The 23,053-nt window shown below is 37.1% G+C and overlaps 1 protein-coding gene across 1 annotated transcript; it reads right to left on the reverse strand.

The window, feature by feature from the left end:
• Nucleotides 1-1,712: 1,712 nt before the first annotated feature.
• On the reverse strand, nucleotides 1,713-20,065 carry CNMD (chondromodulin). The gene is made up of 7 exons (XM_051983883.1): nucleotides 16,919-20,065; nucleotides 16,262-16,402; nucleotides 11,463-11,603; nucleotides 8,572-8,685; nucleotides 6,383-6,536; nucleotides 3,269-3,435; nucleotides 1,713-2,247 (listed from the first exon to the last, which is right to left on the reverse strand). Exons 1-7 carry the CDS (start codon nucleotides 16,988-16,990, stop codon nucleotides 2,029-2,031), a joined length of 1,008 nt encoding a protein of 335 aa, XP_051839843.1. The 5' UTR covers nucleotides 16,991-20,065; the 3' UTR covers nucleotides 1,713-2,028.
• Nucleotides 20,066-23,053: the final 2,988 nt, after the last annotated feature.

A 23,053-nucleotide genomic window follows, 5' to 3' on the forward strand; every position in this document is an offset into this window, starting at 1 on the left:
TTCTAGCCTCTAAATGAAGAAATACATGACCTTAGGCAATGTTGTAAGTATTTTGAAGTTAGTCTTATGTTAGCAGCTTTCCCTTTTTATACCTTTTTCTATTCACATTGGCAATAGTGTGGTGATCTTCATTTCTGTGTCTGTTCTCTATCTTCCTGTTCTCACCCTACTATAAAAACTGAAGCAATTAAGATAGTTGATTAGCATACATTTTACCCCAGTGAGTTTCACATGTAGTGTATACATCATGCACTGCTGTCCTGGTAATTCCTGAGCTGTAGCCATTCACTTCCCTTTATCACATATTCTAAGCCTTCTCAGGATTTTATCCTACCTTGGCAAAAGCTTGCCTTCCCCTCAAACCTCTATCTGTCTTTCCTGATTTGAACTCAACTCCAGCTGTCTTCTCCCTCTTTCACCCCTAGTACTCCCAGATACATAGTTTGTTTTGTGACACAGATGATGTTCATTTACTTTGGACTTAATGATTTTTTAACAGCCCCACCCCGCCAAGAATATCCAATCCTATGTTATTTCTATCCATTTGTGAAGTTTCTGACTTCACATGAGAATGTCTTCTGCAGTAGAATGGCAATCATTTAGAAGAGCATATTTCTTATTTTTAATTATCCATTAATATCCTTAAATATTCTTTCTTGCCTGAGACTATGCTAATTGTGAGATTTTGTGTCTGTTTCAAACTGTTGCTCTCTCTTGGTTCTTTTGTAGAACCAGCTTGCAGTGGTGCTTCATGTCCCATTTCACTGAATGCAAATATAGGAATAAAGACCCAGTAACCAAGTTAAAAAGAAGAGTGGAAATATTTTGACATTTTTTAATATACTTTTGTTGGCAGCAATGTGTAATTTATTAAAAATATTAATTTTCACATCACATAAATATGGTGCATTCAAAATTAATATGTTGTGAGATTAGTGGTGTCTTAAGGGCATCATGACCTTCCTTTTCTCAGCTAATATTTATGAATCTTTTTAAAAGCAACTTTTAATTTTTTTTCTTATAGCTCTAAAATTGTGGCACTCAGAACTTAAATGTCAAAAAATGTAAAATTTCTTCATGCTCTTGTTAGAGAAATATTTTAATTTGAAAAGATAATTTGTTATTCCTCTTAGGCCATATCTTCCAAGCAACAGCATTAGCCCCATTACCAAGAGAGGGATTTATTAATAATTGGTCTACTCCAGCAGCCTGATTTGTACTACAAAGGTAGAAATCACTATTCTCCTTTATTCCTGGTAGCCTTATATTGAAAGTTGTGATTATCTGCTTTTCTAAACTAAGATAATAAAGTTCTCTCTGCCCTCCTCTACTTTTCCCACACCCCGGTGAAGATTTATCTTTACTTAAAGGTATTTTCCAGGAATTGATGATGTATGCATATTATGGCATTGTGTGCCATACTCTAATGATAAAGAACTTCCCATGTTGCCACCACTTTGAGATGCATAGATAACATTTATATGAGCACATTCCATTTCATAGCTTATTCTTTCCACTTAGTCTCTGGAGCATATAATGCTATAATGAGCTATGATTGTCTTATACAAAATGACCTGGCAACTTAGCATGAATAATAGGACAACTTGACTTGTGACTTATTCGATCAGTGACTTGGTTTGAAAGGTACTTCCAAATGTAGAAATTGAGTTTTAGACTAACTGGACGTAACTTTTCACATATATCTCAGAACAGAGGGATATGATGGTATTTATAAACAAATTGTAAAGCGAAAAAGAAAGAAATTAATGTATGTTTCTAGTGTCATTTTGCCCCCCTCCCCCCCTTTTTTTTTTGGTGGATTTTTCCCATATTGAGAGAAAATACATTTTGAATCATTGAAAATTTAAAGCAATAGAAAATAAAAAGGCATCTAGAATGACCTAATTATGACACATGATTATATACTTCAGTGTCTTCAACTCCAAGAATCTTCATACTTTAGCTGTTGTCTCATTTCATTAATTTTCTTTCTTGCCTTAGTTATTGTGCCTAGGATAGGAAACCCTCTCATACCATACCCAAAATACGGGCTACCCACCAGCTACAGGGCATGACTACTCTGCAAGCTGAGCGACAACCTTGGTAGTTATAAGGCCAGGGAAAGTATCCACCAAGAGGCTCACAGATTCTCTGGCAGTGAGTATAACTCCTCCGACACTCAATGCAGCAGATGCCTTCGTGATCTAGTCTGGGGTCAAATGTCATGCCTTCACCCTCTTCTAGTTGCTGTAAGAGAAAAGAATTATTTGTATTTTCTTTAGGATGTAAAGTTCACTTGTACTTAATAAGTACATGGTTAGAGAATTAGATCCTGAATTTTGCTTTGCCACAAGAATCAGTATAGGCTAATGTGAAGGGTCTTCAATATTTTTAAGAGTTTGAATGTTACATTAAATTCCTTCTGATTTCATGAAACCTCTGTCTAACAAAACTGCCAGTGAACAGAGAAAGTGCTACATTGCAGTTTCTTATATTTAATGTGATGGGTTATCAGGTATCATTAAGCACACAGACACATAGAACAACAACAACAAAAAATTATCTGCTGCCATTTTAGTTTCTGTGGGGCACCTAAAGATTTCTTGTTGGGATGGTTCTTAGTTTCTAGATGGCACAATTTGGAATCAAGTGATCTAATGGTAGAAGAGAGGGGAACTAAATATAATAATTCAAATTATAATTCTCTATCGGGATCCTAGAGAAGTGATATAATTTCCTCTTGTCTTCATTTCAGCACTGGGGATAAAAAAATACTCCTTGAATCTTGTTACTGAGAAAAAGATATTGTACAATAATGAGACCAAATTCTAGATCTTAACTGTAACTGTAGGCTTCAAAATGCTAGAATTTGTGCAATCCAAGTAATCAGAACAAAAATTGGGGAGGAAGTGCTTTGGTGGAAAAGATGGACCAGAATGTATTCTGACCCTCAGTTTGTTTTGTTGCTTATAAAAAAAAAATATAAAATATTTGGATTCTTAAATTTGCCTTTTTAAGTGCGATGCAAAAAAAAAAAAAAAAAAAATGTAAGTTAAATAAAAGTTCCAGTTGGGCCTGTCAAGATTTACCTATACATGGGCAAGGATTGCATGGGGGATAGAATGGTGGGAGAGGGAGGGCTTTATTTTCATAGGTCTATATTTAAGTTATTTACTGAATCAGAAAAAAGTTTCCATTGAATGTTAAATGCTTATTTCAAAGTACATATGCTGAAACATCATTTTAGAGCTGAATTAATGTGACTCACATGGTAAGGATTATCTGGATTGAAGGGTTCTGTATCCTCCTGAATACTGGGCCTTGTTTCATTAACTGGCCTTCCAGATCTTGAATTACCCTGTGGCCCACTGTTTGCTCTTCTTGTAGTAGCTTGACGAATTTTTCTCAAGATTTCTCTTCGTTCTCTTTGGTTTTCTGCAAAAAAAGACATTTCCTTAGATTTTTAAAAAAAAATTCAAATTTTATTGCTTCTATATGAAAATGAAGCAGAAAGTCCCAATTCAGGTAAGTATTTGAAAAACTCATGTCTTCTTTGATGAGTATGAAAATGGCATTTAATTGATTGTGTTTCAAAAACTTTTATTTTTCATAGATCATGTCTGTTCCCTAGTAAGTATGATGATGAATACGAGCAGTATGGTTTTTTAAAGAATATTAATGTATAATAGTTCTGTTCTCATGAGAAGTTAATTTTTAAAATTCAAGGCACTTATTTTAATTACTCAACATGATAAAAAGCACAGCTAAAAATATTAAAATTGTAGTTGACATTGGTGTGCTCTTGCTACTTGCCAAATCCTAGAGAAAAGGAAGATGGCAAGGTGGCTTAGTAGTTCATGGAATGACCTCTAAAGGATCATTAAAACATAGCCAAAATTCCTTTAGACTAATATGGATATGAAGAGAATTTTCAAAATTAACACTGGACAGAATCTGGAATATTAATGGTAATCAGAGTACATAACTTAATAATTGTATAAAACTTTATCGTTTGAAAGGCTCTTTCACATCTTTTATCTCACCAAACTTAATTCAGTTTAAAAATACCTCTTGTCCCAATGAAAGAGACAGTTAACTATTATTCTCATTTTATGGGTGAGAAAACACATTCTAAGCCCCTTTCAGTTACTTGTTCAAAGTTACATGGCTACTACTTGACCTGAAATGAGAACTTGGATCTCTTAGCTTCTAGAATTGTTCTCTGAATGACATGTCAAAACTGAGCATAAAAATGTCACAAAATTTGAAACCTTAACAAAGCTCGAATAGGCTGAAGCAATTTTTAAGCTATAGATAGCTCCTACTCATGATTTGCGATTTGTTGAGCCCCCTCTTGGAGTCTCTGTTATTCAAACACATTAAGGTAAAAAATATTGGAACAAAGAATTGAGTATTTCAGAGATTTGTTGGGATAGTATTAATAAAATGATAATAGCTGACACATATGGGAGTATATGTTACTTGAAAGTTCACAAAGTTTTTGTATTATATTATCTTCAGCTCAACTTCCATTCCCTTCAAATCTCCCTGTCCTAATTTATTGCTCTAATCTCAGTTTCCTCTCTTCACAGTCTTGATCCCGTATTTAACCAATTCAACCCTACCTTTGACTTTCTTGGCCCTTTGTCTTACTACTTATTACCTTACCCATTCTCAATTTTGGGTTATTCTCACCTTCTGATTGCTACAGGAAATTGCATCATTCTAAATTCTCCCTCCCTCCCTCCTCCCTCCCTCCCTCCCTGTCTCTCTTCCTTTTTCCCTCCCTGTCTCTCTTCCTTTTTCCCTCCCTCCCTCCTTCTCTCTCTCTCTCTCTCTCCCTCCCTTCCTCTCTCCCTCTTTCCCTCTCTCCCTCTCTCCCTCTCTCCCTCTCCTCTCTTGTTTACTCTTTGAACCCTCCACTTTACTTGATATCTTCACTACCCAAGTATTTCTCAACCCTTAGCAATCTGACTTCAAATCCTGCTGCCCTTCTCAAAATTCTCAAAGGTCTGTTGTTTCTATTGAAAAAGTAGCAGCTTTATGGTTGGATTAGATGGCCTTTAAAAATGACCTTCTAACTTACTCTGTGGTTTTGGTTCTACCTGTCTTTTCCTTCTCAGTATCTTTTGCTCAATCACCATCCATCTCCCTTTTTGCAGATACTACCCACCAATGACTGTATCCTGAGCCATTTTCTCACTCTGTTGCTTCCTGTTGATATCATTTGCTTCCATGAGGTCAGATGACTCCCAAATAGTTTAACTCCAGCTACATATTCTTTCTTAAACTTCAATTCTGAAGTGGGTGAATTGTCAACTGCCTGCTATATACTTAGATCATTCTCTAAGACATTTTGTGACAATAATCTGAATTGACCAATACTAAATGGCAACATACCATCTTTTTTGGTTTCCTTTTAATATTTTAAATGTATGGCATGCATAAATAATACATATACACATATGTATATGTAATGTGTATGTATTTAAGCATAAATTTGAAGGGGTTTGCTTTTAAAGAAAAAAATTGATTCTGAAAGAATATCATCATGTTTAGTTGTATATTGATGAAATTCAGCACGTTATATATAGGTCTGAAATACAGCATAGCAGAGTAGATACTTGGCCTTATAGTCAGGAATACCTGGTTTTAAGTCTTATTTCTGTTACTGTAATTATTGGGCAAATAAGTCACTTTATCTCTCACTTCTCTCTGGCAACTCCTATAAGACTTAAGAGAATTCCAGAGAATGTCTAAGGAATTTCCCACACTGATAAAATGACAGGTCCTTATCCTCAAAGTAGATTTGTTGGATGCTGTAATACTTAACAAATAAATGCAAAATTCATCTCTGCCAGGAGCAGAGATGAATCAAGTATATTGCTACACATATGGACCTTATGATGGGTATATACTTGTAGCTTTGGACCTAACTGGAATCTTTTAAAATTTTTTTCTTTTAAACTAAGATTTGAGAACCAGTGCTTAAGGCTTGAATTGTGTGATGAATTTTTGCATATACTTTCAGCATCTCAAGACTTTACTATAATTCTGTGTGTGAACATGATTTTATGTTCAGGGCAGAAGAGCAAAATTAAAATGAACAAACAGCAAAGATTCAGAGGCAAAACTGAAGAACAAAATTAACTAATTAAATGAAAAGTATAGGTAATGAATATAATTATTTTTATTCTCATTCCCCTACCTTTAATGCTCAATTACAGTTGTCCTTATTTCCTCTTTTATCTTGCCTACTAATTTTTAAGGTCTGTCTATATATCTTGATTTATCTAATTGACCCAGTTTTGTTATGCATAGTGTAGAGTAACTTTCAAGATCCTGATACGAAATAGTGTTCATCTGAAAATTAAAATGTTACCTTTTGGATGTGTTGGTTTAAGCCAGAAAATAGGCAGATCTCCACAAAGTTCTAGGATTTTAGGACTCAGAAAGCTGTTATCTTTAATAGGCTGGTCTGCAGCTACCCAGATCAGAGAATTTTCTTCAAATTTAACTGGCATGATCTTGCCTTCCTGTGAGCAGTTAAAACAAAATGTACTGGTAGTTTAGTAGAGGACAATGAGTCATTTTCCACATGCATGGACATATTTGAGATTTAGTTGTTCCTTTAAGATTATTACATTTTATACAAGTTTCATGGGAAATGAATACCAGGTGCCTTTTACAGAGATTGGCTTCTTTTTGTTGTTATTTGCATAATCTTCAGAGGTGTGTCATTCAGGGATGCTTCTTTGAATTTTATAATGTTGTAATTGTTGCCACAAAGAAAAGCCTGGGTCCTGAGTTGAAAGTGAAATTTATCTGCTTTTTAGTTTTCAGCTTACCAGCTGCTGATAATTCAAGCTTTAGGAGGAAAAGTAATTGAATGGTCCCTCAAATTCTAATAAAAATACAGGTACCAATCTCCCCTCAGCCCCCTTTTGAAGATAGGACCAACTCTGCAGGTTTTGTTGTTTCAAAGAGTTTGAAGAGGGAGATGCAAATGATTTCTTCTTTAATGTTTTTTAGTTCAAAGTATTATTTAACATAAACCATTCTGACATTTTCTAGATGTAGCAAAACATATTTCAGATGTCTGTGGCATCAAGCATACTAGTGAGATTTCAAAGTTAAACTCTAGGTTTTCTTATATAGCAGCTTCCTGAGAGTAGTTTGATAACACAGGAGACAAATTTATTTTGCCAAGTTGTTCCTTTCATGTATTTATTCATTTGCAGTAGGTTGGGGATATCAAAATACTTTATCCATTTTTTTTTTTAATGCAAAGCAGCACTTCATTTACACTTTTCCCCTTAAGTTTATGGCATGGTAAAATAGCTTCATGTTACTGTGGAAAACTATTGCTCAATTAATCCATTTGTTCAGCTTAGACTAGGTTATTCCACGCAATGTTTTATTATTGATGTTATTATTACTTTGTATGTCATATTCATTTCTTAATGCCTAACTCTCCCTTCTCCTCTAAGCCCAGTTATCTTTTAAAAGTTGTGTAAAAGTTTGTAAAAATTTTATTAAAAACAAATTGCATAAAAGTCTGCTTTATTTTTATCCAAATTGTGTGCCATATAAAATACTGGTGGGATAGTGAGGTAGGGTGTGTTAAAATAGCTACAACTAATTGTTTTGAAGTTTATACTTATCAGGGCAGTCTATGGATATCACTGTAGAACAGTTAATAGAGGAATTGTCAAACCCAGAGAGAGCCAACATAATAGTAAAGAATCCTTAAACGAGTTTTTTTATTGGCTCATGCTTGGGCTTAACTAGCTAGATGACAGCTGGGTAGCAGGAATTTACAAATATAAGGTAAGAGAACTGATTGTATGAAAAAGAACTTGAAATTTATTTTATGCAGACTCAATATTAGTCATCCAGTAGGATGTAGTTGTGAGTTCCCACCCCCCCGGACTTCTCATGCCCAATACATTCTTTTCTTCCCCTGCAAAAAGTGGTTTTGGTTTCTTTAATAGAATTATAATGTCTATTTTTATTCCATCTTTAATATTTTGTTCATTTCTGGTTATTACATCTTAATAGGGATATTGACAAACTATGTCCAGTCTAGAGACAGTGACTGTGCTCGTAAAGACTCCCCAAGCATTCCTAGAGGAAAAAACTGAGAAGATTTTCATAGAAAAGAAAAAGGCTTAGAGAAAAATAACTTTTTTAAAATCTGAAAAGCTGTCATGTGGAAGACGAATTAGTTTACACAGACCTAGAAGACAAACTAGGTCCCATATGTGAAATTTATGGGGAAAGGCTAGTGGATACACCATTTGCTCCTAGTTTTTAAGAGGCAGAAATCATCATGCATTTTAAGCTACCCTACCTCTAACAAGATCATTTGAAAAGACTGCATTATGAAAGCGGAGTCTTTAGAAAATAGTTTTTCAGTCACAGAAACAAAAACAGTAATCTCTTTCAAGAGAAGAAATGGAAATTTGACCTCTGTTCAGTTTTCTAAGAATAAGAGATTGAAGATGAAGGGTTTTTACCACAGGTTATTTGGAATTAGTCTTTCTATTTTGTCAGCAAGTTGCTACTTACCAGTTCTGAGCTGATGCTCTGTTTAGTCTTGGCATCCACCTGAGGTATGTGAGCTTTCACTTGAACTTTAATATAACATTTTTCTCCTCCAGCAAAACGGATTCCAGTGATGCCCTAACAACAACAAAAAGATCTTTGGTTGGTTATGAACAATTGTACTTCTTGGCATGCCATTTGATCCTCCATTTCTTGGGAAAACTACTTAATTCTTCAACTATGAGCTCAGATACATCTCCATGAAACCTTCCCAGAACCCCATTAGCCAGTAGTTATTTTTTCCTATTTTTGAATCTTATAGCACATATCGTATCACTAATTTTGCCTTTATGACATATAGCCTTTCTATTTACTGTTTTTTATTTTTTAATAGCTTTTTATTTTTCAAAGCACATGCAAAGGTAGTTTTCCAGCATTCACCCTTACAAAACCTAGTGTTCAAACATGTACAATTCTCCTAAATATATCTTCACATTTCTCATGCTATATAAGAAAATATTATTTACTATTTATTTTGTACATCTCTCTTCCATCTCTTCTACCTCTGAAGAGCAGGCCTGGCTCTTGCCTTAGACTTGCATCCTACTTGAGGACTAAAGAGCAAATAAATCAACACAACTGAAGATTGATTCTTTAACTGACTTAATAGATATTTCCAGAGGGCTTTGAGATAAAAGGGTAAATAAATTAACATAATCTTAGACCAGATAGCTACTTTCTTAAATCTTTCTTAGGAGCTTTGATGTCTTGTGCCCACACCCTGTTCTCAAAGTGACTTGACTTTGTCCACTTAACTAATCTTCAGCAGTCACATCATAGCAAAGCTCACAACTCTGGTGTTCATACAAGTGGTTATCACTGTGACTGATCTTTCAAAATTCGTTGGGTAAGTCTCTTTACTTAGTTTAGTGTTGTGTATTTTAGCATTTTAGGTTTACTATGATATTTTGTTTTTGTGGCAAAAAACAAATTTCACTCTTTAGAATGGAATTCATAAAATTCTAAGAGTTTGAGGAAAGCTAAAGTGAAATTTTGCCCCATATCTAAGTTATAGGCAAAATGTTTTGCAGACTTTACATTTAAGAAATGTGACTTTTTCTTTCTCCATTTTTTGAATAAATGTAATAAATGAATGAAAAAGCATTTGTTAAGCATTTACCTTGTGCCAAGTGCTAAGAGATACAAATATGAAAGCCATATGGTTCCTGCCCTTAAAGGAGTTTAAAATGTCTAAAGCAATTTAATATCTATGGGAGAGGAAGACTGGGAGGAATGCATTGGTTTGAGAATTCACAGGGACAGTGAGTGATGACATAACAGAGCTAATAGGTTTTTCACTTGTAGTAGTAGTATTGGTTTGATTATGGTTATATGCTTCAGGAAATGGTTACATGCTGAGGTAGGATGCTAGTCTTGTTCTATCATCTCTAAGCCTCCATTTATTCATTGTCCGCCGGAGGGGTTAAACTAGCTGGTCTCTGAAGGCCCTTGATCCCTATGATTTTAAAGATGGCCTGGGTAGAATGTGAAACATGACTTGGGAAGAGTGATTTTGTATTGGTACACTTTTTACTCTTCCTTCTCTCTTTCCTTTTCTTTTTTCTCTTTGACCAAAGAGAAAGGTTTCAGAAAAACTTAAAAGGTATACTTTCTGAGGGCTTGAGATCTAAGGTGATGGGATCCATTCTACAAGCATCTTTGAGTTCTTCAAGGAAGGTATGCATTATTCTTCCACTGATGACTCTTGAAAACCCCTGTCACTTGGTCTTCAAGAATGTAGCCAAAAAATTGATCAATCTGATACCGTGATGGATGAGTCTTCCTGACTTAACCAGGCTCAACTTTTAGACAACTAAAAGCCATTGGAGCCTTTGGTCTTCCAGAGGCTTCCAGAGCTTTGTTCTGCACAGTCTTTGAGAACTGGTTACAGCTATAATGAAGTGATTTGAGTTAAGGGAATTCGCACTCCTAGTATAGGGCCCCTAAGTCTAAATTATGGACCATATTTAATGAAATTTGTGGAAATTTTTGAACTATGTATATGGGATCTGTAAAGATATCAGTAGGTACCATAAGCAGTATTAGAAAGAATGATTTTTTTTCTTTCTGCTGAGTTAGAGAATGTACTTATGCTATAGTTAATATAGGACAGATTTTTTGTTGCTCCGTTTCAAGTCTCAATCTTCATACAGAGAAAAGAGAGAAATAAGTGTTTAATCAAGAGCAAGAGAAACCAGAGATGAGTGCTGAGTTAGGTGCTCTATGCAGAGAGTACTGAAATAAAACAGGCGAAAGGGGATAATACCAGTTGGAAAGAAAGATACTGTCCATTAATCTCCCCTCTGCCCTCCAATCCTTTCTTTCCTCTTCTCCATTCTTCTTGTATGTCTCCTCTTCTCTCTCTATGCCCTCTTTTTAATTGTTCTCCCCTTCTTGAATCCATGCAGGGATTTTAAGCAAACAATTTAAGTAAGCAGTAGTATTAAAATAGTAAAATAAAGGGAGCTAAAAGAAGCAAAATTATATCAATCACTCCTCCAGTTTATCAAATCAGACAAGTGCCTGGAAACAGGATGAAGGGAAAATAAGCTGCTTTTAGGTTCACTACATGTTGATTCCACTGAACTAATTCTTTGATAATTGGAGGAGTTGGCCAGGCTAGCAGTGGAAGGCTTAAAAAAAGAGAAAGTACTAATAGAACTACACCATCTGAGTCATGCCTTTTTTTTTTTTTTTAAAGATCCCTGCTTATGACCTAAGCTTGATAACAGATTCTCTCCATAAAAATATATTTACTGCTTGGGTTATGTATATGAAATGCTGCTTCTGCCTGTGCTGGATGAAACCAAAAGGAGTGAATCATTAAATCTTTAAAATGAGTCAAATCTACTCACATTCTGGAAATCATTAACTTCAATTGCTTCTTCAGCTCCGCTTCCTATTTTAAAGGTCTCCAAGTTGTTCCCAGCATCTATTTCCATTGATCCCTCCTGTATTTTTCCATTAATACTCATGGTATAATGGACATTGTAAATCTGGAATTGAACAGAAGGAGTTAGTGCCTTTTTTTTTTTTTTTTTTTTAAAGCAATCAGGCGGTTCTTTAGCCCTTCTGTACACAATATGACTTTCATTTGGATGGACTTAAGGCCCCTAACATCTGTTGTTAATAGTTATACATGTATTTATGGTAGAACCTCATCCACATTAATCCCTCATTGCAGTTCTAAACAAAAAAATCTAGAATGTCTTTTGTTCTGCACCCTTTCATCTGAATGGGAAGTGGTGTTGGCAGGATGCCCAGGGGGATGTGCTGTATTGGGAGAAACCAGCTTGTAATAGTGGTAGTGGCTTAATCAAGAATGGGTTCTAATTAAGTAATACAGAGACAGTTAACAAATGTTGTTTGTTGGGGGTGTTTTATGGAATCGATCCTAGAGCTTGTTATATAGAATATATAGTATTTTACAGAGTCACTGAATCTTAGAGCTTGTTAAATAGCTCACATTTGCTTAAGCAAGGTCAATCTTCATGTCTGTATTAGACCAGTACAGGGAATATCTTGTTAAAATGAATTCCCAAGGCATTCAGATTGTGTTGTTATGTGTCATTTTGTTGGAATAGAACTAGCAATCACATTCATTTCCTATTTTTATAGACAGAATTGGTGCCCAGAGTCGTCCAGAGTCGTCTTTGATGAATTAGCAAGTATTATAAAGAAAAATGTTCCTGGATCTTCTTGTGTGTTTCTTTATTATTTTTATTTTACTTAGTAATTTGAAGCAGCTTGGTATATCAAAGCTAGTATTAAATTAGAAGTCAGATGCAGCTGGGATTGAATTGCAGCTCTGCCATTTTTTACCTATATGACCTTGGGCAAATTATTTCCCTTCAGATCCAAATTTGCTAATAGTTTATGTCAACAACTTGGATTTTAACAGGTTTTAAAGGAAATGGGAGTAAGAAGAGAGGACTACTTCCATGAATCTGTTAAGGGCCTATTATGTGAAAAGTATTGGAGAATATAGACAAAAATGAAACAGTCCTTGCCCTTAAGGATCCACATTTTTCATTATCAGGAGCACAGAAAGTGTGGTAAGGGAATTCATCTAGACTTTATTCCAAGGGTTCTTGACCTGGGATTCCTGAACTTGTTGGAGTACTTATATTTCAATATAATGGCTTCCTTTGTAAACCTGAGAAGGGGTCCGTGGGCTTCACCAGATAAGAAAGGATGGTAAAGATCTCTTTTAAATCTGTGATCTACTTTGGTGATAAAGAAAACTAAAACTTCAATAGGTACAACAATTTGAGTGGAGGGGACATTTTTTGTGTCTGATTCTCAGTTGACATTTCTCATTCACCCTCCATTATTGATCCCCACATTTGCACACATAGATAGAGAGCTAACTCTGAGTCTGGAAGGCCCTGGATTAAAGTACTGCTTTTGACACATACCAGTTGGTGATGCTAGGGAAGTAAGTTCTCAGAGCCTCCAAGAAATTCAAGATAAGTTGTAGAACAGTTATAGATTTGCTTTAATAGCAAAAGTTTCCCCATTGGGGTTCCTTACCTTGGAGTACAATAATAACAGAGAACTAGGTCAGTAATAATGAAGATATCTATATATCTTTAGAGTTTCTATATATTTCTTATTGAAGCTATGGTAAGTTTTAAAGACAGACTGAGCACAGTAAAAATTGTAGTTGATAGCAGCAAGAAGGGTTGGGCTATTAAAAAAATGACATTGGGCTCCAGTGAGGGTCCCGGACTCATGAATACCTCTGTTTTTCATATTGTTAGAAACTGTTGCTACATAAGGACAATAAACTATCTTGTTTTCCTCAATATTGTTGAATATGGTGCCTTTCAAAGGGCAAATATGTGTTTTTAACAAAGCTCATATAATGCAAGAATGACTTGGTTTCTGTAACTGAAAAGATCACTCAAAAAAATTAGTCTATGAAGAAAAGACTAAATATTTTTTTGCTACCATTGTTGCATGGGGTAGGGTGTCCTAATAGGAAGCAGACCTGGAAGTGAGCATCTGTTGGGAATATACACAATATATACTTGTCTCTGTATACATATAAATTATTCAACAAGTTATTATAAAGTGTCCATAATATGCCAAACACTGAAGATACAAAGACAAAGAAAGATGAGAGAATCATGATAAGCTAAGAATTTACATCTTCTGGAGAAATGGGAAGCAGTCTCCCATCCCAACAGATACACAAATACAATATATAAAGCAATAGGTAGGGCTGAGAGGGTAAAACAGTAGCAATTCAGGGAACCTGGAAAAACCTTGTATAAATGACCTGAGCTGAATCTTACAGGGACCTGGGAATTACAAGAGGCAGAGCAATGGAAGAGAAGAGTACGCCAGATGAGGGATAGCCTTTGCAGTTGCTAAAAAGTGAGAAAAGGGATACAAGGTATGGGGAAGCAATCAGGGAGGCTAGTTTGACTCAAATGTTGACTAGGTGGTGAAATCCTGGAAAGGCGAGTTGGAGTCAGACTGTTCAGGGCTTCCAAGGCTAAATGAGACTTGGTATTATATCCTAGAGGGCTTGGGGAGCTTGAATATGAGTATGATAATGGTCAAACCTGTGTTTCAGGAATATCACTTTGGCAGCTGTGTGAAGGATAGGTTGGAAAGGAAAAGATACCAGATACAGGGAAGCAAATAAGTTATTGTTATAGTCCAAGAATAAAGTAATGAGGGTTTGATTTAGTATGATTACTTATGAGTAGAAAGGAATGAATTGAAGAAATGTGGAGATTGAAAAATAGGCATTTGACTCTATAAGGTATTTTGTTCAAAATGTTTCATATTTGTGTGATACACATTTGCAAGTATATAAGGCTCAAGTCAGGGTTTTACTATAGTGAAATAACACAAGAATACCCCATAATTTTCTTTATGATCCTATTGGCCTGGAAAATGCTATCAGTGACTTTTATTGTTGACAATTATATGCTTCACTCTTTCTGGGTATTCTTAGCATTTTTTTCCCACAAAACCAATCAACTTGTGATGAAACAAGACATGCATAATCCTCGCTTAATGCATGATTCTTTATTCATTTTAAAATCTTGTGAATTAGAAATGTTTTTCTTAAATGCCAAATGTCAGATATATACATACATACATAGCACAACTAACTATATGAAAACCAGTTGTTTATCATGATAATAACAATGAGAATTGAGATATTGACTTCTTTACTGTTTTCATCTAAAAGTATGAATGAATTTACAGTCAAATATCATAAAGCTTTCCAAAGAGGAAACAATCAACACTCAGTTTTCAGTGGAGATTTACATGTTGAAATCTATTCCTTTGTCCAGAACTGTTGCTTTAAAATGGGATCATATGGCCCAGTTTTTACATTTAAAATACACATACTCACTAAACACTATCATTGTCATCTTAAATGATGATGATTTTAAACATTATGCAGCCTCCATAACAGATTCACTGATATCTGGCATGCTTGCTTATCTACATTAGGCCCTGGAGTTTAAGAATACAAATTTCAATGTCTCTGGAAGATGATGTAAGGTGCAAAATGGCTGGTCGTTTTCTGCACCATTTTCTCTAAGTACTGGAATTAGCTCATGCTTTGAATTCCCTGGAGAGGGGGAGGAGGAAAAAGGAAGTAGGAATAGACAGAAGAGGAGGGAGTGAAGGAGGGGCAGTAGAGAGCTAAAAAATCCTCTGTGGAGAGTATTAAGAAACAGTCCTTTGTATATACGGAGGATCGAGATAGATTTTTCCCCATTACTAGATAAAAGCTCATGGTAGACTTTGTCCAGTAGTTATCGAGATACCCTTTTTACGTAGGAGAATGAAATTCTTGCCTTTTAAAATGCACATTGGAACTCTTCCAAGCGAAGTTTGAAAGTTCCTTGAACTCTTTCGAAAATAAATATTTGCATACAAATAAAGTAGGGAGACAATTCGGTGGGGAATTTATTAACCAATGGAAGATTTGATTTTTAAATACATTAACATCTTTAAGGACCTTCCATTTTCTTCCTGCACTTCTTTTAAGACATGAGAAGTTGCTACAGAAGTCAGATGAAATTGCCTTAAAAGACAGTTCTAATACCTGGTTCTGGCTGCTCCCTTCAAAGACACTTGGGGCAATCAGATAATTTTTGGAATGTTCATTTCCTTATATTAGTTTTAGCTCTCTTAGGATCAGAGCTAGAAAAGTCAGAGCCCTTTAGAACTCATAGATCTGGTCCAACCTCATTTTACAGATGACGAAAGAACTCCAGAACGATTAAATCACCTACGGAAGGTCGTACAGCAAATGAATCCCAGAGCCTAGTTATCCTAGCTCTTAATACAGACCACTGTTCTTCTGCACTTTTAATATTTGTGAATTTCCTAAAGACAAAAACCATTCTCTGTTGGAATTAGACTATCTCTGGAGCAGTGTCCATTGTGCTCCCAAGGAAACCCCTTGGGGCTCCTTTCAGGAGCTATCCGGGGGCATAACTGAGCCAGGTCCAGACCTTTACCCCTATACACAACGCTCCCCTCCTTCGCCCTACTCCTGCGGGACTACTGAGCACCTCCCACCCCGCGGTCCCTGGGGCTCCCAGCGCACTTGCGCACCGGGAGGACCCGGCGCCAGAGTTCGAGCCCCGCTAGCCGTGGGTAGCCCAGGACTCACATGTTTGTCATTCACCTTCCAGAAGTAAAAGGCGCCGATAGCCCCGAAGAGCAGCAGCAGCGCCCCCGAAATGAGGACCACGGCTCCGATCTTGAGCAGCCGCCCGGGACTGGAGGGTCTCACTGCCACCGCTGTGTACGCCTGCGGAGTGGGGTGGGGATAGGGGGAGACATGGGGAGAGCAGAAGGGACAGCTTGAATACTGTGCCTCGCCTTCAGGGGCACCACTCGGGAAGCCAGATAAGGGTCGAGGGCTACGGGATCCGGGTCTGCTGTAATTGTCCTCCTTTCCCCACCTTTCATCCCGCAAGGACTCCCCTTGATTTCAGTCACTCCAACTCCGCAGTATGCACTGGCTGAGTGGGATGTGGAGAAAGTTCGAGGTTATTCACGAACTCGCGTACCTCAGCGACATGCACACTTTCCACTTGGACCTTTTGGAGTCGGCACCCTCACGCTTACTGGCGTGCACACGAGTCCCCCTCCCTCCTCGTGCACTTGTGCCCTGGGGTCAGTCCGACGGCTTCCCTATGCGCCTACAGGGCGCTTTGGAGTACATGCAAATACGGGACCCGGAGCAGACGGTCCCAAGCCTACATCAAGCGCCCTGCCATCTCTACGTGTCGGCTTGGCCGTGTGCTCCGGGCACGGTACTCACGGGTGGGCGACACTGCTCCACGTCCTCTGGGCCTGCTAGGGCGATGGGCACTTTGTCTGAGCTCTCGGCCATGACTGGTCGGGGAGGTGCGAAGCTCCACCAGGAGGGGAGTGCAAGTGCTACTTTCCAACGGGTCCCCAAGTGATGGGCATTTCAACTCCCGCCCCCGGCCTCCACTGGCAGCCCCTCCTGGCCCAGCCCAGTTCCCCATCCCCTCCCACTGCCTTCTCTTCCTCGGACTTCTCCCCAGAGCGAGATTCAGGGGACAGTGACCCTACTGTTTCCCTTTGCTTCTTCAGGGCAAGGAAAGAAGATTCTCCTCTCCACTTTGTTCAGGACCCAGATGTCTCCCCACATCTATTTAGTGCCTACAACCTATTAGTATTTCAGAAGCCTGCTTACACGGGACAGGGAGGAAAGGGGGGACTCCTCAGGAAAAGCACTTCCTAACTCTGGATTCTTTAGGCAATTCCATTATTTAAGGGGATGGGACTCAGGGAAGAAGATGGAAAATGCTTTGCTATAATTAGAAAGCCCATAGTGGTACTTTTGTTCAGGATTTTCTCCCAGCCCTACTGCCACGTGAAATCTTCAGACTGCTTCTCTGACTAGGGGTGTGAAGCAGTATCCAAAATCATCTCTGTGGTCCTGATTCTCTGAGAGAATTAAATGAAGGACATAACCAAAAAGCAATTGAGGGGAGAATAGAAAGCTTGTAATTACAGATGAGGGAGAAGTGGACATACATGCGCTTCAGAGACACAGATTTGATGATGAAATGTAAGTCGACAAATACATGAAATGTACAAAAGATGTCTAGAAACTAACACTTCCCCCGCCAAACCGCCCCTAAAACAAAGTTGAAGCAAGGTTTTTTTTTTTTTTTTTTTTGGAAATTTATCTACACTGACTTGGAATGCCTCCTAATCGCCTGCTTATTGAAGACTTATGTTCACCCTTTTCAATTTCTCCATTTATTTTTCCCAGCTTCTTTCAAGTCCCCCTTAAAATCCCATCTCCAGTTATGTGCAGAGCACTGTGCTAGGTAGGGAGAGGAATGTAAAGACAAATATAATACCATTCTCAAGAAATATAAATACTAAATAAATACTTAGCAAAATACTAATAACATCACTCATATGGCAAAGGTTGAGGGGGAGGGTCATCATTTTCAATAGGGAGTATCAGGGAAATCTTCAATCTGGGAAGTAACATTTGAATTGAACTTTGAAAGACAGATTGGACTTTAATATGGAGAATGAGGAGGTGAAGGGAATCCAGACAGAGACAACGTGAGCAAAGGAGCAGGCAGGCAATGTGTGTTTAGAAACCAAGTCGTGTAGATGGCTTTAAACTCAACCTATGCAAAGCTGAACTCTCTCCTTCTCCCATCTCTAAGAGTCTTATTGCCATTTTCCAGGGTAACAGCATCCTTCCAATCATCCTGGTTTGCAACCTAGGTCATACTCCACCTCTCACTATCTCTGCTCTATAGCCAATGTGTTTCCAAGTTCAAACTGCTGTACTTCACAGCATATTCTCTTCTCTCCTATACTACTTCTTACCACCTTCTTCCAGACCCTCATCACATGGATTATTAGTTTCAGGTCTCTTTCCACTCCAATTTCTTTTCCTTTCAGCTGTCAAAATGATCTTAAAGCACAGGTGTAATAGGTCATATACCTTCTTCCATGAATAAACTTCAGTGGCTCCTCCTTAACTCTGTATTCAAATATAAAGCTCTCTGTTTAGTTTTTCAAACCCTTCATAACCAGCATTATTCCTTCCTGATCAGTTTTCTTAGATTTTACTACCTCTAAGTGCAACCCAGTGAGACTGGCCTCCTGCCAAAGTCTTTCAACAAGACACTATTTCATGCTTTTTCATTGGCTAACTAATCCCCGCCCGAAATGCTTACTCTTCTAAATTCTTTTTTTTCTTTTCTGACTTCCTTCTAGTCCCATCTAAAATCGCACCTGCAAAAAATCCTTCCCAGTCTTCCTTAATACTATTGCCTTTTCTCTGAGATTACCTCCAAGTGGGTACATATGTCTTTTATGTACATAGTAGTTTGTTTGCCTGTTGTCTCCCCCATTACATTAAGGGCAAGAGACTAATTTTACCTATCTTTGTGTCTCTAATGCTTGAAATAGAAAGCATGTGTCCCTGACGCATAGTATGTGTTTATTAAATTCTTGTTGACCACCCCCAGATAGAGGTGTGAAATTCAGACTGCATTTTAAAGGCGTGTGTGTGTGTGTGTGTGTGTTTGTGTGTGTGTGTAGAACGTGGCTAATTTGGGTATTTGTTTTGTTATACATGTTTGTAAAGATTTTTCTTTTCTTGCTTTCTCAAGTGGGAGGGGGGAGAAAGAGAGAAGTGAGAAAATGTGAACCTAAAAATAAAATAAAATAGAATTTTAAAAAACAAGATAAATGCTTCTTGACTTGACTTTAGTCATCTAGTCTAGATGCAGAAAAAGAATCACATAATGGAGTAGTGGGAAATAAGCTGGAAAGATCTAGATTGTTCTTTAATCCTTGGCTAAGGAGTTTTGATGAGTAATGGGGAGCCATTCAAGGTTTCTGAGTAGAGTAGTGATATCAAATAAGATAATATGTAAAGTATTTTACAAGCTTTAAAATACTGCACAAATGCTAGTATTATTATTGTTATTGTTGTTGAAGTGCTTTTGGAAGATTAATCTTGAAAAGTACTATGATATAATGGAAAGTATTCTGGACCAGAAGTACAAGAAGACTGGATGCTACTCCCTATCTTTGCTATTTGCTAACCAGCTGACCTTGGGCAAACCATTTCTTAATATCTGTTTATGTATTTGTTATTGCCTTCAATAATTGTAATAAATAATAAAACAAGTGGTTAATAAATGTTCAGTCTACATCTATATATAGTGTGAGTATATATGGTGGATTGGAATGGATGGGTAGGTAAGTGTGAAATCAGGTGGTTATTACAATAGACACAATAAAAGCACAAAATAAAATTGGTAGTCAACAAGCATTTATTAATAATCTACTACATACCAGACTTTGTCAAGTAGTTACAAAGAACTAATGATGCAAAGAAAAGGAAAAATACTGTCTTCAAGTAACTGACTTCCTGATAATAAAGACAACATGTATTTTAATAATAATTTTTGTTATTGTTCAATCATTCAGTTATATTCAGTTCTTCATGACCATAGCATGCTAGGTCTTTTGATCTTCCACTCTTTCTCAGATCTGTCCAAGTTCATGTTCATCTCTTCCATATACTATCTTCTCTGCTGTCCCATTTTCCTTTCGCCTTCAGTCTTTCTCAACATCAGGGATTCTTCCAATGAATCCTGTCATCTTATTATGTGACCAAAATATTTAATAATAATAGCTAATATTTATATAGTGCTATGTGTGTTTCTGTGCTAAGCTTTTTCATTGATCCTCACAATAACCATTATTATCCTCATTTCATAGATGAGAAAACTAAGGCAAATAGAAATAAAGTGACCTGCCTAGAATCACACACTAGTAAATGTCTGAGACTAGATTTGAACTAAGATTTTCCTGATCCCAGACTTACTGCTCTATCCATTGGTCTACATAGCTTTCCCTACAAACTATATGCAGTATAAATACAAACCAATTTTATAAGGAAGGGATTAAACAGGATGAACAGGAAAAGGCCTCCTGAAGAAATGGGGATTTGAGCTATCTTAAAGTAATTAGGGAAACTATAAAACCCAAGTGAGGAAGTAGATGGGTGACAGCTAGCACAAATCAACTGGGTCTGGAGATGAAATGTCACAGGAGAATAACAACAAATATACCTAAAGAAAGGAATAAAGCACCAGAAGACTGCAGTTAGGAAGAGAGGGACCAGGTGGTAAAGGGCTTTAAATGCCAGGCAGATGCATCCATACTTGAACTTGGAGATAATAGGGAACCAGTCACTGGAATTCATTGAGTGGGGCCCCTATGACATAGTCAAGACCTTCATTTTAAAAAGATCATTTTGGAAACTGAGTGGTAGTGGTTGGAATGGAAGGGAAGAGATAGAAGAAAGAGAAAATGAGAAATAGTGATGAATGGAACTTGAGGATGGATTGCATTTAGGTGGATGCTAGAATGTATCGGGGGAGGGAAAGGATCACAGGAGGAACCTAAGACCGCTTTGAAGTTGGGAACCTGGATGACAAGAAAAATCATGATGGTGTCAGCTGAAATAAGGAAGTTGGAAGGTTTTAAAGGTAAGATGATTTAATCTTTATTATTTAATCTTAAATTGTAAGTCAACAGAACTCAACGGCCATCTATCTGGTCCAACTCATACAATAAAAATCCTTTCTTTACTGGACAAGTAGCAGTTTAGCCTTTTCTTTTTTTTCTTTTTCTTCTTTAAATAACTTTTTATTGATAGAACCCATGCCAGGGTAATTTTTTACAGCATTATTCCTTGCACTCACTTCTGTTCTGATTTTTCCCCTCCCTCTCTCCACCCCCTCCCCCAGATGGCAAGCAGTCCTTTACATGTTAAATAGGTTACAGTATATTCTAGATACAATATATGTGTGCAGAACCGAATAGTTTTCTTGTTGCACAGGGAGAATTGGATTCAGAAGGTATAAATAACCCGGGAAGAAAAATAAAAATGCAAGCAGTTTATATTCATTTCCCAGTGTTCTTTCTTTGGGCATAGCTGCTTCTGTCCATCCTTGATCAATTGAAACTGAATTAGCTCTCTTTATCGAAGAGATCCACTTCCATCAGAATACATCCTCATACAGTATCATTGTTGAGGTATATAATGATCTCCTGGTTCTGCTCATTTCACTTAGCATCAGTTCATGTAAGTCTCGCCAGTCCTCTCTGTATTCGTCCCACTGGTCATTCCTTACAGAACAATAATATTCCATAACGTTCATATACCACAATTTGCTCAATCATTCTCCAATTGATGGGCATCCATTCATTTTCCAGCTTCTAGCCACTACAAACAGGGCTGCCACAAACATTTTGGCACATACAGGTCCCTTTCCCTTCTTTAGTATCCCTTTGGGGTATAAGCCCAGTAGAAACACTGCTGGATAAAAGGGTTGCACAGTTTGATAACTTTTTGAGCATAGTTCCAAATTGCTCTCCAGAATGGCTGGATGTGTTCACAATTCCACCAACAATGTATCAGTGTCCCTGTTTTCTCACATCCCCTCCAACATTCCACATTGTCTTTCCCTGTCATTCTAGCCAGTCTGACAGGTGTGTAGTGGTATCTCAGGGTTGTCTTAATTTGCATTTCTCTGATTAATAATGATTTGGAGCATATTTTCATATGTCTATAAATAGTTTAAATTTCTTCGTCTGAGAATTGTCTGTTCATATCCTTTGACCATTTATCAATTGGAGAATGGTTTGATTTCTTATAGATTAGAGTCAATTCTCTATATATTTTGGAAATGAGGCCTTTATCAGAACCTTTGATTGTAAAAATGTTTCCCCAGTTTATTGTTTCCCTTCTAATCTTGTCTGCATTTGTTTTGTTTGTACAAAAATTTTTCAATTTGATATAATCAAAATTTTCTATTTTGTGGTCAATAGTGATCTCTAGTTCTTCTTTGGCCATAAATTCCTTCCTCTTCCACGGGTCTGACAGTTAAACTATCCTATGCTCTTCCAATTTATTTATAATCTTATTCTTTATGCCTAGGTCATGAACCCATTTTGACCTTATCTTGGTGTACGGTGTTAAGTGTGGGTTAATGCCTAGTTTCTGCCATACTAATTTCCAATTTTCCCAGCAATTTTTGTCAAATAATGCATTCTTATCCCAAAAACTGGGGTCTTTGGGTTTGTCAAACACTATATTATTAAAGTTATTGGCTGTTTTGTCCTTTGAATCTAACCTATTCCAGTTCAGCCTTTTCTTGAAGGCTTCCCATGAGGGGGAACTCTTCACTTCTCAAGGCAACCCATTCTACTTTTTAGCAGATTCAATCGCTAGGAAGTTTTTCTTCTTCTCAAGACAAATTTTTTGAGGTAGTTAGTTGGGATAGAGTGCTAGGTCTGGGAGATCCGAGTTCAAATTTGACCTCAGATACTTTCTACCTGTGGGACCCCAGGCAAGCCACTTAATCTCTCT

This window comes from Antechinus flavipes, chromosome 3 (genome assembly GCF_016432865.1).
Source record: "Antechinus flavipes isolate AdamAnt ecotype Samford, QLD, Australia chromosome 3, AdamAnt_v2, whole genome shotgun sequence".
NCBI classification, from domain to species: Eukaryota; Metazoa; Chordata; class Mammalia; order Dasyuromorphia; family Dasyuridae; genus Antechinus; species Antechinus flavipes.